The sequence below is a fragment of the Microcebus murinus genome, chromosome 6 (genome assembly GCF_040939455.1).
Source record: "Microcebus murinus isolate Inina chromosome 6, M.murinus_Inina_mat1.0, whole genome shotgun sequence".
Lineage (NCBI taxonomy): Eukaryota > Metazoa > Chordata > Mammalia > Primates > Cheirogaleidae > Microcebus > Microcebus murinus.
The window spans coordinates 87,487,578-87,506,031 of NC_134109.1; the positions used below are offsets into that span (position 1 = coordinate 87,487,578).

Below are 18,454 nucleotides of genomic sequence, written 5' to 3' on the forward strand. Positions count from 1 at the left end.
CCAACAACAAAATACATAAAGCAAAAATCAACAAAATAAAAGGGAGAAATAGATAATTTCACAATTGTAGATATTTTAATATTCCCTCTCAGTAATTAATGGAACAACTAAACAAAATATCAGGAAAGATATAGCATCAGGCTGAGCAAACTTTTTCTATTATAAAAGGGCTAGATAGTGAGTATTTCAGACTTTTCAGGCCACATGTAGCCTCTGTGGGATGATAGTCTTTGTTTTATTTTATGTATTTTTTCATAAGCCTTAAAAAAATATAAAAATCATTCTCAGTTCATGGATATGTAAAAATATGCTACAGGCCAGATTTAATCCACAAGCTGTAGTTTGCTGACTCCTGACAAAGAAGATAGGAATAACACTACCAATCATTATTATATAAATTGAGACTTATACAATAACTGCAGATATACATTCTTCTCAGGGAAGAATGTTTTAATACTGCACAGCATAAACAGGAGAGAAATAAATTGTCCTTATAAAGCTTATTAATATTGAGTAACAGAAGAGTTTGGTTCTGTGCAGGAATTTAGCAGGTAGCTCAAAGGAACAGAAGAGAATACAAAAATGTAAGTGAATTAGTATTTCAAACAGTCTATAAGTGGACTATTTAATAAATGAGTCATTTGGAAAAAACATACAGGAATACAACTACCCTCCTTATAACAAAATAAATCTAAAATGGATTAAAGCATTAAATCAAATATAGAAATAAAAAAATACCAGAAAAAAGACACAGGTAGGTATTTTTATAATCTTAGGTAAGTCTTGACAAAGGTGCCAAAAACCTGAAACCCAAAAGAAAACATAATTTAAATGAACTAAATAAAAAATTTAAATTTTATCTATTGACAAAACACATTATTAACCATTTAGCAATACAAATAAAGGAATATCTGCAGTGTACATAAAGACAAAAAGAGCCTAAAAATCAATATAAAAAGTATCTTAGGCAAATAGAAAAAGGACTTAAACGTAGTGTACTACTACGACACCAATCTATAAACCAAATGTTTTTTAAGACCCTTACCAAAAGATAAATCATTAGAAAATTCTGCTTAATAAAATAACCTAACATACTTGATTTTGACTACCTATTCCATTCTGCAGTTTACAAAAAAATTACTTACTATTTGATATGCGTTCTTGACTGCTTGCGATCCTTTCCTTTATTGATTTTGAAGGTGCTCTCTTGCTACCATGGATGGTTGTTGTGGAGAGATCTTTCAGTTTCCAGTGTTTCCAAAAGCCTTTTTGAGGTTTTAAACCTGTCAATGTAAATGTACATTAGGCCAAAGAAATTAGGATTTTAAAAATACCTTTTAACTTGGCAAAGCATTTTTATGACTATTATACATTTCATCCTCACAACAAAAAAGTTCTACTTTTCTTCCTTTTAAGGTGTGTAGGGTTCGATAAGTCATTTTACCACTCTAAACATCTGTATCCTCAGCAATAAAAATGAAAATATTAATAATATAAATTCCTGTGCACACTTCATATGTTTTTTCTGAGGATTAATTGAAATATATGTTAAAGTGTGAGTGAATGGAAAAGCATTACACAAATATTAGCTAATATTATTATCACTATATATTAACTATAACTATACATTAACATACTCATAAATATAACCCATATTTTCTCAGTGGTGAGTATTCAACAAGGATTATATATATTTGCTAGACTGAGCTATCAAATTAGAATTTTCTAAGTGTTTTTTAGATATAGTTATCACCTATTTAGCATTCGCTGTTACTCGATGAAATACACAGAAGCCTTCAGTTTGATTCACTTGCATGCTTCTTGATAGATTGCCTATGTTTTGAAATATTGTATATTAATAGAAAATTTGAGGTATAGAAAGGCCAACAGATTAATGGATTGCCATTGAAAAGATACTTTATTACCTACAGTTCCCAAGAGGAGGGGACATGCCATGCCACAGGGGATAACATGAGGAAGCACTGGAATCAGGAGACAGAGAAAGAGGCTCTTGCCAAACTATGGGCAAGAGCCTTTATTTTCCTTGGGAAGGAATGGGCAAAGCAAGTGGTTTATGATTGGCTAATTTGAATAATTTCATCAGGCTCTAGGGCATAGGGGCTGTCCCTAGTTGTCTGGTACCTAGGATGATCAGGGCAAGTGAATAGTGGCCCTGAGTTTGAAAGCCCAATAAAGCAGGTGATTGTATTGTGGGCTCTGGATGGGTTGGTTTGCTTTGAAAAGCATGCTCATGGGCAAGTTGTTTAATATTTCTGGGAACTGACTAACCCCAGGAAGAGCAGTCCTTCCAGGGTCACTAAGGTCTCAGATGTAAAAGTATCAGACACAGAAAATAAGAGACATGGTTAATACAGTCTAGATTTGGACAATATTTCCATTTCTGGGATGAACCCTACTTGGTCCTGATATATAAAGAACAATAACAGCGTAGATTCACAACTGAGGGACGCAGTGGGCATTGTAGAGAGGAAGGGCATATATTTAACCCTTGCTAGGGGGAGGCAAAGATAAAATGTAACCAAAAAAAAAAAAAGAACAAAGAACAATAACATACTGGTGCACTCTGCAAACACTTTCAAAGCTTATCGTGTACCAAACTATGTGCTTGACACAAAGGATACAAAATTCAATTCAACCTAGTCCTTGTCTACCATCAAGTCAGATGTAAAATTATTTAGCAGAGTGCCTGGTCCATAGTAAGTTATTTAATATAAGTAGTTTCTCTGTTGCTTCTTTTCCAAATTAACCACTGGTTGGGCTGAGGCATTCCAATATTTACAAGTAAAACATTCATATTGATCACTAAAAATGGACTGTTCCATAGAATGGCATTAATATAGGGCCACAATACCCAAATGAAGTGTGTTCTTTACCTTTAGCTTTGACAAATTTTAAAAATTAAACTTTAGTTGGATCTATTCAAGTATTTCCTAGGAAATTTTTACCATAAAGGGTTTGGAAGCAAATGGCATACAAAATAAAAGAAGTGAACCCCCAAAATGTTTTTGTAATTACTTGGTAATTTACATGTATCTTAAATTTAAATATTTTTCATTAAATTTATACAGGTATATAGTTTAAAGAGTCAAATATTACAAAACTCCAATAGTTTCTCACACATCCCCAACACCATATCCTGCTTCCCCAAAACAACCATCTTTATTTGATATTCATATCCATAGCTTACCAGAAAAGGGCTACATTGCTACTTTTTGATGTTTTGATTTTAGGCATTATCTACTGAATTATAACTAGGAAGACGAGGATTTAGCAATCTTTCACCCCCCTATCCCATCATAACCACATACAAGCTCATTTTCTTTTACCTATTATCAAAGGTGTTTTATAATAATTTTCATTGGATGAATATCAGTATTTACATTATTATTACTATGTAAAATCTTATTACAGTAGATTAATTACAGTAGCTGAGCTATGTAATTGGTAGCTTAAAATATTTATCTTCCAAATATAGTATATATATAGTATGACTTTATTTCTGTGGCAAGTCAGTTTTCTATAATAATCAATTGCTTATAATATTATTTGGCTTCTAAATCTAATAACTAATTAATTGTAGTACCAAAATTTTCAGAAGAAAATAATCATTATTATTTTAAGACATAGGAATTGACATGGCATGTTTTATAACACAAAAATCTACCAATTTATTAGAGTAAACAAAATACTGCAATCCAAACATTTTAGGAACCAAAATAATGATCAATACTTAAATGATATATTCATACCTGATAACCAAAGAAAAATATTATTCCCTAGATCTTCTTTAAATTCATCATTAAAAAGGTTAGTAGATAGTGGAAATGCCTCCAGGAATGTTACATAGATAGCTTGTGTCAAACAATCAGGATATACCTACCAAAATAGAGTCATATTAGAGTAATTTTATATTTATTATAACATTTGTTAACTATCAAAGAAATTATTACTTGGTTTGTGAAATATATATGTCCCTTTTTTTATAACTTGCTTTTGGCCATCTGTTACTTCTTTATACCCCTATTTGGGAGACATGAACAATGAAGATTTGAAAATCAAGTCAATCTGACAGTTATTTTGGGGAAAAAGTTAAATCAGATAAGGAATGAAATTAACAATTAAGGTTTCATAATTATCCACTTATTTCATTTAATCTTGCTATTGCTATTCTCTTTTAGAAAGTAATGCATATGGGTCATAATAATAAAAAGTATATTTTTAAATAATTGAAGCTTGTGTGGGTGAGTTTATATATTGTAGTCAGTATGGGTGGGGGATAGAGGGGATGGGTATATTCACACCTAATGGTTGTGGTGCTCACTGTCTGGGGGATGGGCACACTGATAGCTCTGACTCAAGCGGGGCAAAGGCAATATATGTAGCCTAAACATTTGTATCCCCATAATATTCTGAAATAAAAAATAAAACAGAAAAAAGAAAAAAATATTAAAACCATAATCAGATACCAATAAATACATGCCACTACAGTATCCTGTTAGCTTTCAAATCCTTAAACTACTAAATTCCTCTCAGGGAGTGTCTAAACATTGAAAGATACCATATTTTTTATATTAAAGAAAATTATATAACTGTTTTGGTATTCTGCACTCAGATAACTATTTACAATCAAGCATTAGGCCTTTAATTGTGTGAAATTTTAGAATTAGAAGGTCCCTTAGAAGTCACTGTGGTAGACTGAATAATGGTCCAAAAGATATACATGTTCTAATTCCTGGAACCTATAAATTTTACCTTATATGGCAAAAGGGCTTTGTAGATGAGATTAAGTTAAAGATCTTGAGATCAGGGGATTATTTTGGATTATGTCATATGTTCTGACTGTAATCATAAATATCTTATAAGACGGAGGCTGAGGGAAATTTAACTATAGAAGGGAAGAATGCAGTATGACAGCAAAAGCAGGGATTAGAGTAATACAACCACAAGCCAAGGTACTGCAGCCACTAGAAGATAAAAGATGCAAGGTATATATTTCTCACCTGGTACCTCCTAAACACACTAGTCCTGCTGACACCTTGATTTTTGCCCTGTAAGACTCATTTTGGACCTCCATAGCTAAGAGAATGAATTTCTATTGTCTTAAGCCACTAAATTTGTGATAATTTGTTACAGCAGCAGTAGAAAACTAGCACAGACACCTAATCCAGTAGTGCTCAAATTTTCTGGTAAGTGATGGTATTCTTTTAAAATCTCTGTGATTTTTTGATAAGGGAGGGGAGTAGGGAAGAACTGTATAATATATTGATATATTTAATTCTATTGAATGAACCATGAACATTTTTACTACCAGAAATAATCATATATTGTATTTGTGGTATATGAAATTATACCAATGATTAAAATTAAAATGTTGAACAAGGTGAATAAAGGGGATTTCTGAACAGTTTCTGTGAATATCCCACCTTCAGGAGATTAAAGGAAAAGGAGACAAGGTGTCAAACTGTTTGGAAAATTTCTGAGGAATATCATTCTGTGACATTGGAAGAAAGGGAAGTTAAAGCCATACTAAATATGTTTAGGTTCAGATTAATTTGTAAAAAATAGCGGGACATGAAGAAAATTTTTTTCTTTCTTAAATATTAATAAATTTTTCTTCCTTAGGTAAGATAAGTCATATGAGTAGGCAATAACAAAATGCTCACTTATTTGAATGAGTTAAAAGTAATGGAAGTTGTTCGACGAGAAAGCAGGCCTACTTCTGCTTAAACAGCTCTGGAGGGCATAGACCTGTAGGGAGGTGGCCTGGCTCTCTAACACAGATGCAAGGAAAGGGAGCATTAAATGAAGACTGAGTACAAGTCAAGGAGTCTAATCACTAGTGTATACATTTTGTTTGTCCTCAAATGAGGCTTTGAATCTTCATTAAACAACTTCTAATTTCTCCTTGGAAAAAGCCGCTGGAAATAGGAACCCAGAAAAAGTTGAGTCATGATTTGAGAGAAGTTGTAAATATAATATCTATTGAAAAATACATCCATCCCAGGGGAGAACTGGACCATACAAGTAGGACCAGAAACTGGAGAATGAGGGATATATAATGGTACCACCATTTCCTTCTTTGTCCACATTAAAAAGCCTCATCCTTTTCTTAAGAGCCCTAGTGTTAATTAAAGCATGCTTGATTTCATCAAACCATGTAGGTAGGCTAGGTACACTTAGTAAATACATATTAATATAAAAACCACAAAAGCATAGACTAGCTAAAAGAATATGGGTAGCAGAAACAGCTGTTTTTTATAATCTCTAGACAATTTAATTACAAAATTCCTAATCATTAACTTTCTCTTGCAAATAAGAAAAAACAATTTCAACATGAGCAAAGAAAACATTAGTCTATCTTTTAGAACAACACTGTTTCATAAGATAACAATTAGGGCTCCAACCAGCCTTTTCATTTGATAGACAACCCAGCTATAGACCTGAGAGGTTGAGTGACTTGCTTAGATCACGCAGGTAATTAGTAGTAGATTCCAGGCAGAAAGCCAAGTCTTCTTATTCTCAGTCTATTACTAGTTTTCCCTTACCCCATTTTACATATGCATTTGAGAGTAAGATAGGTCAAGATTTAAACATAAGTATTTGGCAAATTTGTGAACTTAGATTTGTTTATATTTTCATTGTTTATATTTCATTTCACAAAATCCAAAATACTTAGGTATTTCTGATCTACAGATTGTCAGTGCAACAAAGTATTGGAACATAGCTTGTGTTTTGAAATGCTAGATGTTAAACTTAAAAAATGCCCAGTGAGATTCCTACAATCTTCACTTCATATTACTCAAGAATATTAATTATTTTAATCAATCCTATTCATTAGTCTGTATAACAACAGAAAAGCAAAATAAGCATTCAATTCATAATTTTATGCATTGTACTTTACTGGAACAGGTGGTTAGTACTCAGGGATAACATAGACTTGTCAAGTCCTTTTAAATGGATCAAGATTTGTATCATTATAAAGTAAAAGAAAAATGATAAATAATTTTGTAGGTAAATAGAAAAAAGATAACAACATACACAGAATAATTCAAGAATTTTCAAATTATTAATAATCAAACAAAATACCTATATCACTAAGAAGATTCTGTAAGACTTTGAAGCAAGGGAATACAATATTTGGAAGAGTGTGGAAAGAGCATCACTTTTAAAATATTACTATTATTTACTCTATAGTAGACAATTTTGCTGTCAAAAATGACAAAATATATCCTCATATATGTTTAAATAAAATAACTGTTTTTTTCCTATTTCATCTACTCTAAATATAATTAGCATAACTATTAATCTCTGTTTACCTGAAAGAATGCATCCTTTCGACTTACAGGTATGCTCGTGAAAAGCGTCACATAACTTGTTGAAATTCTATCAAATAAGCAATCTTGATTTTCTCTGTCAGGCTTAAAAATTAAAATATGTATGAAATTAAAATCAATATTACAATTTAAAATTGGAATTTGTTTGCATGTCAGTCATTTTACCTATTTGTATAAGCAGTTCAATTGGTATAGTGAAATGATCATGGGAGTTTTGGCATAATGCAGATCTGGATTTTAATACTGGCTCTATTATTCATCAGCTATATTAATCTTAGCAAGTTGATTAAGTCCCAGTTTTCTCATCTGCCAAATATAGGTAATATATTTAAACCTTGAAGAAGGATAGTAAAATTAAATAAGGACAGAGATAATATTTTGTATAACTTTGTATTTCAAGCCCTCAGCACCAGGGCTGGGACACAGAAAGCATGCAAACATCTGATGAATTAATGAAGATTCTTGCATAGTAGTTGCTAAGCAAAAGGCAATCAATGTCTTAGTTACCTTCTACTCTTTCATTATCAGTAACTCATTGTGAAATTAAAGCAATTTCTGAGACAGCCATAGCCAGAACTAGTAAAATTATGACATGACAGTTAACCTAGAAACAAAGTAAATATGTTGTAAGAAGAAAGATATCTATATATAATAATAATGTCAATATTAAAGCCCTAATGTAATAAGCTGAATTCTTGCTCTATTAAACAATGAAGAGATGAATTAGAATCCAAATTCATGAATTAAGCCATAAAGATAAACTGGAGTTCAAATTCATTTATTATGTTAGCTATAGAAGCACAAGTTGGCATTAATAATTTTTGATAATAAAAAACAAAAAATACCAAATTTAGTGGTAGTTTTCTATAAAATTAACGAAAAACTAAATGATTAGGAATTTATAGATACATAGAATCTTAGATCTCAAATGAAGTTAGTTATTACCTAGCTTAAGTCCCTCTACTTCAGTGACTACACTGATGCTCAGAAAACTTAAAGAGAATTATTTAAGGTTATTCACATAAGTAATCAAGAGACAGACTAGAATCCAGGTCTCTAACTCCCAATATAATGCTTATATCTGTTTAGTAAGTTTATGGAAGAAGATTGTAGTAAAAATAATGTTAATAGAAATTCTTGATTCACTTATGTAACATGTTATTATTCTAAGATATAGGGATATGGAACAATTAAATGAGATCCTATATATTTAATTTATTCAAGAAAGTTGGCATCTTTCAACTACACAATCTACACTTAACATATATAAAGAGAAGAAATTTACACAAGACAGAAAGTTCTACAATTTATAAGTCTGATTTTTTTAGATTCCACATAAAAGTGAGATCATATGATATTTTTTTATGTGCCTGGTTTATTTTATTTAATATAATGTCCTCCAGGTCCATAGTCATCCATGTTGTCACAAGTGACAGGATTTCCTTCTTTCTTAGAGCCAAATAATATTCCATTGTGTATTTATACTGCATTTCCATTCATCCATTGATGGACATTTACGTTGATTCTCTTTCTTAGCTATTGTGAATATCACTGCAATGAACATGGGATTTGAGATATCTATTTGACATACTGATTTCAATTCCATTAAATATATGCCCAGAAATGGGGTTACTGGATTATATGGTAATTCTATTTTTAGTTTTTTGAAGAATGTATGTAATATTTTCCAAAATTACTGTACTAATTGACTTTGTCCATTTTTTAATTGAATTGTTTTCTTACTATTGAATTGCTTCTGTTCCTTATATATTTTAGATATTAACCCTTTATCAGATGTATGGTTTCAAAGTATTTTCTCCCATTCTATAAATTGTCTCTTCACTCTGTTGATTGTTTACTTTGCTATGCAGAACATTTTTAGTTTGATGCAATTCTATTTATTTATTTTTGCTTTTGTTGCCTATGCTTTTGGCTTCATATCCAAAAAATCATTTCCTAGAACACCAATGTCATGGAGCTTTCCCCCTATGTTTTCTTCTAGTAGTTGTACAGTTTCAGGTCTTACATTTAATTATTTAATTATTTTTGAGTAGATTTTTGTATATGATATAAAATAGGGTCCAATTTAGTTCTTCTGCATATGGATATCCAGTTGGTAAAACACCATTTGTTGAAGAGATTGTCTTTTCTTCATTATGTGTTCTTGGCAACTTGTTGAAAAATCAATTGACCATAATGTATGGATTTATTTCTGGCTCATTATTCTGTTCCATTGGCCTATGTGTCTATTTTTATGACAGAGTCATGCTATTTTGGTTACTATAACTTTATAGTGTGTATATATATATGTGTATATTTTTTATTTATTTATTTATTTTTGAGACAGAGTCTGGGTCTGTTACCCAGGCTAGAGTGCTGTGGCATCAGCCTAGCTTACAGCAACCTCAAATTCCTGGACTCAGGCGATCCTACTCCCTCCGCCTCCTGAGTAGCTAGGACTACAGGCATGCACCACCATGCCTGGCTAATTTTTTCTCTCTATATATATTTTAGTTGTCCAGATAATTTCTTTCTATTTTTAGTAGAGGCAGGGTCTCGCTCTGGCTCAGGCTGGTCTCAAACTCCTGACCTTAAGCGATCCACCCACCTCGGCCTCCCAGAGTGCTAAGATTATAAGCGCGAGCCATCGCGCCTGGCCTGTAGTATATTTTGAAGTCAAGTATTGTGATAACTCCAGCTTTGTTCTTTTTGCTCAAGATTGCTATGACTTTTCAAGACTTTCTGTAGTTTCATATAAATTTTAGGACTTTTTTTTTTTTCTATTTCTGTTAAAACATCACTGGAATTTTGTTAGGGATTGCATTGAATCTTAGGTTGCTTTGGATAGTATGGACACTTTAATAATATTAATTCTTCCAATTTATAAACACATAATATCTTTCTATTTATTTGTATCATGTTGAATTTCTTTCATAAGTGCTTTATGTTTTAATTATACATATGTCTTATCTCCTTGGTTAAATTTATTATACCTATTTTATTTTTATTGTTGTTGCTATTGTAAATGGGGTTGTTTTCTTGATTTTTTTTGACAGTTCATTGTTAATATATTGAAATGCCACTGATTTGTGTATGTTGATTTTGTATTCTGCAACTTTACTAAATTCCTTTAATATTATTAACAATTTTTGGTAGACTCTTTAGGACTTTCTATATATAAGATCATATTGTTGGCTAACAGAGACAATTTCATTTCCTCCTTTCCTATTAGGATCCCTTTCTTTCCTTCTCTTGTATAATTGCTCTGGCTTTCTTCTTTTTTAATGTTAGAATTTACACCTATAAATTTCATTCTTAGCACTTCTTGTGCTACATCTCATAAGTTTTGGTATGTTGTGTTTTTGTTTTCATTTGTCCCAAGGTATTTTCTGATTTCCCTTTTGATTCCTTCCTTGACCAATTGGTTGCTTGGGAACAATGAGAAGTCTTATACATTAACAATGGAAATATAAAATTGTGCACACACTTTGGAAAACAATTTGATATTATCTTGTAAAGCTGATTAATTTCAAACCCAACAACTCAGCAATTCTGTTTCTTCTTTATGTACCTTAATTTCTGTTTGAGAGTTGGGTATCTTTGACAGGCCAGTAGAAATTGAGATAAATATTAATAATATTTATGTTTGGGAATAGGCATGTCTCTTCTTTTGCTAAGACTTTATGGGCTTGAGTCAATTAAATCAAGTGCTGAGCTATATTTGGATTTTGTTTCTGCTGTGATTACTTTCAGTGAAATACTAGCTTTAAATTCCTCTGGAATTACATTTTATTTAGAAATCTCAAAGAACAAGTTTTTGGCTTCATTGAGTTTCTCTAATTTCTTCTTTGTTTTCTGTTTTTATTTTTACTGAGTTCTACTCTGATCGTTATTATTTTTTTCTTCTGCTTTCCTTAGGTTTCATTTTTTCTTCTTTTTCTAACTTCTTAAGGAAGAAGCCAAGATCACAAAATTTTAGAATTTTTTGTTTTATTCTAATATAGGCATTTTAATACTATAAGTTTTTCTCTATGTACTACTTTAGTTATAGCCCATAAATTTTAATCTGTGTTTTCACTTTAAATCAGTGCAAAATAATTTCTGAATTCTCTATTGATTCCTGATTTGAACCACGGTAACTTAGAAGGATGCTATTTTGTTTCCAAATATTTGGGGATTTTTCAGATATCTCTCTATTATTAACTTATAATAAAATTCCAGTTTAATCTTAAAAAGTACTTTGTATGACTTGAATTCTTATAAATTTATTAGGATGTTTTCCTAGGTCAGAATATAGTTTATCTTAATAAATGTTTAACGGGCACTTGAGAAAAATGCTGTTTAATTAGGTAGTGCTATGGTTTGAACGTGTTCCCCAAAGTTCACATATTAGAAACTTGATCTCAGTGTAGCAGTGTTGGGAGGTAGGGCCTCATGGGAAGTGTTTGGGTCTTGGGGGCACTGGCCCCTCATGAATGGATTAATGCCATTAACATGGGAGTTGCTTTGATATCATGGAAGTGGGTTTTCCCCCCTCTTGCTCATTTTTCTTTCTCTCTCTTACTCTCTCTCTCTCTTGCCTTCTGCTTTTCACCATGGGATGTTGCAGAAAGAAGGTCCTGGCCAGATGCTGGCCACTCTGCATCAGACTTCCCAGCCTCCAGAACCATGGGGTAATACATTTTTGTTCATTATAAATTACTCTTCCATGGCATTCTGTTATAACAGCACAAAACAAACTAAGGAGAGATGTTTTATATATGTCAATTAGGTCGAGTTGTTTGACAGTGTTGCTCAAGTCTTCTATATCATTACTATGTTAATATATGTTAACATATTACTAATTATCTGTATATTCTACTAATTACTGATAGTGAGGTGTTAAAATTTCTGTACCTACAGATTTGCTGATTTCTCTTTGAAGTGTTAAGAGTTTTTATTAAATGAATTTTGAATATTTTTGTTAGGTGCATAAATATTTAGCATTATTATATAATCTTGATAAAGTAATTATTTTATTATTATACAATTACTTTCTTTATTCCTGGTAACATTCTTTGCTTGGAAATATACTCTGTATGTTGGATTCAAAAAAATTGTGACTTTGTTGGTTATATGGCTTTCTTTTGTTGCTATATGGGTGAAAATGATGCATTTTTCAGCTTTTGAATCTTTTTGGAAGCCAAGGTCCCAAGGGCAGTTTTTAAGAGCATTAGGATGTTAAAAATCATTACTGAAATTCTTTTAGTCAAACAATGATTTTGCTTATTTCATTCTCTTTTTGCTTCCCAGATATTCCCTCTTTATCTCTTTAATATAAATCATAATTTCTACTTTTTTGAATCAAATAAAGACCCTGTTTTTGTCTGATCCGTAGACTGTTTTCCAAGTAGAACCCCCTTCGATGCTACTGATTTGCAGTGGGTTTTCTACACATTAGTGTTTACTGGCACATTGTAGAATTGAGTAAAACTACAACTTGATTATAATATTTATTACAATGTTTGATTTCACTAATCTTTTTTCTGATTAATGAAGATTTAGGATCTTTGAAATCCATATTAAAGTCTTAACTCCTCTGAAACAATTCCAGACTTTAAAAAGGATTTCTAACGTGTGGAATGCTCAAAAACTAATCTCTGTGAAAGGATCCAAAAAAAATTTTTATACCAGTGTTACCTCTACTGAAAAATTAATTATGCTACAAATCAACTTTAAAAATAAGAACTTTAAAAAATATCATACCTTAAATTTATGGAGAAACCACCACCAAAAGGAGTCATGCAAAAGAGCAATGGAGGCTTCTGAGAGAAAATGAGTCTTCCAGATTTGAAAAACTCGTTCCTATGGAAAAAAGACATATTAGAACAAATTAAAATATATTACAAACCGTGTTAATGTAAATAGGCTTTATGAAGAGTATGCATTCAATGGTTATAGATGAATACTGTCCAACAGAAATTTAACAAGAGCCACTATTTATTAATAATATTAAATTTTCTAGTCCACATTAAGAAAGTAAAAAGCAAAAGTAAAATTAATTTTAATGAAATATTTCCTTTAACCAAATATATTTATATAAAATATCATCTCAATATATAATTTTATAAATGAAATATTTTACTTTTTGGCACTAGGTCTTTGAAATATTGTATATATTTTATACTTATAGCGTATCCCAATTTGAACACTAAATTTTCATCAGAAATATTAGCTCAATATTTAGACTTCATAAAAACCATAGTTGTATTTTTTTCCAATCATAATTAAAAATTTTTCAATAAATGAATATATTAGTTATTAGATTTGTATAGAAATTAATTAAATAAAATAAAAAATTCTGCTCATCTGGCATACTAGCCACGTCTTATATGAACAATAACCATATTTGGCTACCGAAAGGACATATTTATCTACCAAAAGGACAGTGTAGGATAGACCAAGAATAGCAAAAATGTAAGGTACATGCCATAATTTCTTCTCTTTTCCACTGAAGACAAATATCAACAATTAAAAAATCACAGAATTCTATTTCAATAAGCCTCCATCATGAGCCTGTCTAAACATAGTATACTCCCTAACCAGAAAATTGATCAAAATCATTATAGAAGGTTAAATCTATTTACTGTGACTACTAGAAACTATAAATTTTGGTTTAAATATGCAGATTCAACAGATGATTTTATCTTCTTATTCACAGTATTTTTAAATGCCAGTTTCAGTAGAATTCAAGATTTTTAAAAATGAAATTCATAGGTATGAATTCTTGTTCCTCAAGTACGAGTCTTTTTTTTTTTTCTTTTCCATTGCATTTCTCCACATGTTCTGAAAGTACAAGTCTACAAAAAGGACATCATACAAACTTTTATAGCAAGAATATTCTTTATCATGTGTTCTGTGGGACTACTTCTTTCTCATGAGCTACTTCATATGGAGTACACTGGTAACAGCTTCAACTTAGATTTTAGTACTTTTTAATCACAAAGAACATATGTAAAGTGTATAAACATAAAAAGTAGAAAATTGAATTACAGAAGGTAAAACAATCAGTTTTACCAGGTAACCACCCCACCCTCATCCTATCCTATCCTAACGGCAATCACTGGCCATTGAGGTAGTTACCTTCCTACATTTGCAGGTTTTCATCATTTGGTTACCTTGTAGGGTTGCTGTGGTCTCTAACCTCTGGACCATGGACCAAACCCGTACATGGCCTGTTGGGAACCAGACTGCACAGCAGGAGTGGAGTGGCCATCAAGAGAGCAAGCAAGCAAAGCTTCATCTGTATTTACAGCTGCTCCCCACCACTGGCACCACCACATAAGCTCCATCTCCTATCAGATCAGTGGCTCGCATTAGATTCTTACAGGAGTGCGAATCCAACTGTAAACTGCACACGTGAAGAATCTAGGTTGTGCGCTTCTTATGGGAATCTAACGCCTGATGATCTGAGATGGAGCTGAGGCAATGATGCTAGCACTGGGAAGTGGCTGTGGATACAGATTATCATTAGCAGAGAGATTTGACTGCACAATATATGTGATGTGCTTGAATCATCCTGAAACCATCCACCCCTTTCCGTGGAAAAATTGTCTTCCATGTCCTTGGTGCCAAAAAGGTTAGGGACTGCTGCTAGAGGGAATACAGCCCCAAGTTCCCCAGGACACTTGAAGCATTAAAAGGAATTCCCAACAGGGTTATGGAGAATGGGTCTCAGAAGTTATCTCAGGGTCAAAATAAGCAGGTTGAAATATCCTGAGCTGACAGAGCAGGAGCAGAGAGGGAAAAACACCTGCTTGCAGTCACAAGCCAAGCCAGTGCACACTAGCAATTTCAGACTCCAGAGGTAGTAACACGGTGTCTAATAATTCTCTTCTGGTATTAATAATTAGAGTGTTAGACATCACTGGTCTTTCCTCTCAAATTTAATGTCCAAAGGATCAAATCTTGCTTAATACCTAATTTTTCATAGCTTATTTAAAGGTCTGATTCATTACATCATACATACTTTCAAAGTTTATTATACAATAAAAATAAAATATTTACATACCTCAAAGTTATGAGCTTTTAAAATAAAAAGATAAATTCGTTCAGCATCCAAATGTCTGGGTAGTTGAGTAAGCTCGGTTTGTTTGAATCCTATGAAGTTGCAGCCCTAGACAGAGGAGAATAGAATAGAATGGTAATTATTTTACTCCTCTCAGAATAGTAGTCTAATATGACTACAAAAGAAAGATATTTAACTATCACTCACTAACATATTTATTTTACTTCTTTTTACTAAATTAAGTAAAGAATATATGTCCTACTATGAAAAATTTTCATTAGAAGAACCCTGACACATATAGATGTGAAATCCAACACAAAATCATATGAATTTTTACATAAACTCAAATGATCAAGAATTTTAGCTAGACTACACATAAAGAAATATGGACTAGTAGGAAGAGAAAGCTTCTATACCTGTTCCCAACTCTCTTCTCTGGTGCCCTTCTCTATATTTATAGGTATATTTAGAGCATCATAAACATTCTTTTAGCCCCACATAATACTTTTGATATATAATCTGGCAGAAAAGAAAATTTAAATACCTCTATATTCTTCTCTGTCTTCATTTCATCTGAAAGCTGGAAAACATTTAAAATAAAATCTTTAAAACACTAAATTGAAGGATGTTTATATTTTGTAAATTTGTTCAGTTAACTAATATGTATATGCAGATATAGATATATGTGTATATCTCCTTCTGAGGCCTAAAATGCCACTGCTGTATTTGATACTGTAAATACAAAGATGGTCCTTGCCATCACGCTAGTCATGGTTCAAGGAAGAATCAGATACATATATAAACAAAACACAAAGAGATAAGAGCTATAATAAAAACATAAACAAACTACTTATTGCAGTTTGAGTTCTCTGAGAAATAGACTCTCGAGAGGAGTTTAGTGTTTAGAATGGTTACTGGGAGTTCTTTTAGGATCAATACTTTTGGAAGGCAAAGGGAGAGACAGGATTGGGCAGAAGGAAAAGTCAGCTATGACGGAGGTCCAGAAAATGAGTTCCAATATGATTAGAAAGAAGCCTACGTGCTTGAGAACTACCAATACAATAGGTCAATAAAGATAGGGTCAGAAATGGATCTATATTAAACTAAAAAGCAAGCTGGACATGGTGGCTCATGCCTGTAATCTCAGCTACTCAGGAAGCTGAGGTGGGAATATCACTTGAGCCCAGGAGTTCAAGACTGCAGCAAGCTATGATTGTGCCACTGCACTCCAGCTTGTGTGACAGAGTGAGACCTCCATCTTTAAAAATAATGAAAATAAAGAAATAAAAAATAAAAAGCTTCTGCATAGCAAAGGAAACGATTAGCAGAGTGAAGAGACAAACTGTTGAATGGGACAAATATTTGCCAACTATTTATCTGACAAGGGACTAATATCCAAAATATACAAGGAACTCAAACAACTCAGCAAAGAAGAAGAAGAAGAAGAAGAAGAAGAGGAGGAGGAGGAGGAGGAGGAGGAGGAAGAGGAAGAGGAAGAAGAAGAAGAACGAGGAAGAGGAGGAGGAGGAGAAGGAGAAGAAGAAGAAGAAGAAAGGCAAAGGACATGAATAGGCACCATTTCTCAAAAGAAGATATACAAATGGTCAACAGGTATAAGAAAAAAATCCTCAAAATCACTAATTATCAGGGAAATGCAAATCAAAAGCAAAATGAGATATCTCCTTATACCAGTAAAATGGTTATTACTAAAAAGAGGAAAAAATAACAAATGCTGGTGAGGATGCTGAGAAAAGGAAACCCTTAAACTTCATTTGTTGGAATATAAATTAATACATCCATTTTGGAAAACAGTATGGAGGTTTCTCAAAAATCTAAAAATAGAATGATCATATATGATCCAGCAATCACACTGCTGAATATCTCTCTAAAGGAAAGGAACTCAGTATATAAAAGGGATAACTGCACCCCTATGTTTATTGCAGCACTATTCACAATAGCCAAGGTATGGAATCAACTGAAGTATCCATTGACAGTTGGATGGATAAAGAAAATGTTGTATATATACACAATGGATTATTACTAAATTGTAAAAAAGAACAAAATCCTGTCATTTGCAGCAACACAGATGAACCTAGAGGTCATCATATTAAGGGAAATAAGCCAGGCACAGACAGATAAATATCATATGTTCTCACTCATTATGTAGGAGTTAAAAAATGATCAAATAGAGGTAGAGAGTAGAATTATGGTTATCAGAGGATAGGGAGGGTATGAGAGGGTATGAGAGGGTTATTGGGTACAAACCTACAGTTAGATAGAAAGAATAAGTTCTAGTGTTTGAATATATAGTAGGATGACTATGGCTAACAACAATTTATTGTGTATTTCAAAACAGCTAGAAGAGAATATTTGAAATGTTTCCAAAACAAAGATATGATAAATGTTTGAGGTGATGGATACCCTAAATATCCTAATTTGATCATTACACATTGTATGTATGTATCATAATATCATGTGTATCCCCAAAATATGTACAATTACCAGTAAAAATGATAGAGTCAAACTTAGAAAAATGTTCATATTAATCTCAAAGTCCTGGCTTTATTCTACAGAAAGAAAAGAAACACTCAAAGTCTTTTAGATGCAGTGTAACAGTAACAAAAACATAGTTCTTAATCATCAGCCTGGAAAAGTTATCATAAAAATATAAATATTACATGTTACAATTCTGATAGATAAATCCAAAAAACCTTTATATTTAATAAGAATAGTTATTAAAACTTTTAAATTATTCACCAGTGCTCCCATGTTCTCCCAACCTACAATAGATTATTGACATTTTAGCATTTACTTCAAGATTATATTTTAAAATTAAAACATGTAGTTTATACATAATAAAATAAAAGTTTCGATCATCTTTCACAATGATCTCTAGTTCTATTCTGTGTCCCTTCTTTGAGATAGTCACTATAATTTTAATGGTTTGTATCCTTTTAATTCCATGAAAAGTACTCCTACATACACACATATATATATATATATACACACATGAAAAATAAACTTTGTGTTTTAAAATTTAAACAAATAATAT

General features: G+C 31.9%; 1 protein-coding gene across 1 annotated transcript in view; it reads right to left on the minus strand.

Annotated features, from left to right (window-relative positions):
• The window catches only part of FAM227B (family with sequence similarity 227 member B), a 193,274-nt gene that overhangs the window by 142,087 nt on the left and 32,733 nt on the right, over nucleotides 1-18,454 (minus strand). Inside the window, exons 6-11 of the mRNA XM_076004349.1 lie at nucleotides 15,947-15,982; nucleotides 15,406-15,510; nucleotides 13,101-13,199; nucleotides 7,338-7,439; nucleotides 3,771-3,897; nucleotides 1,146-1,283 (exon numbers count right to left, since the gene is read on the minus strand). Coding sequence (XP_075860464.1) covers nucleotides 1,146-1,283; nucleotides 3,771-3,897; nucleotides 7,338-7,439; nucleotides 13,101-13,199; nucleotides 15,406-15,510; nucleotides 15,947-15,982 — 607 coding nt within the window. The remainder of the gene's footprint in view (nucleotides 1-1,145; nucleotides 1,284-3,770; nucleotides 3,898-7,337; nucleotides 7,440-13,100; nucleotides 13,200-15,405; nucleotides 15,511-15,946; nucleotides 15,983-18,454) is intronic.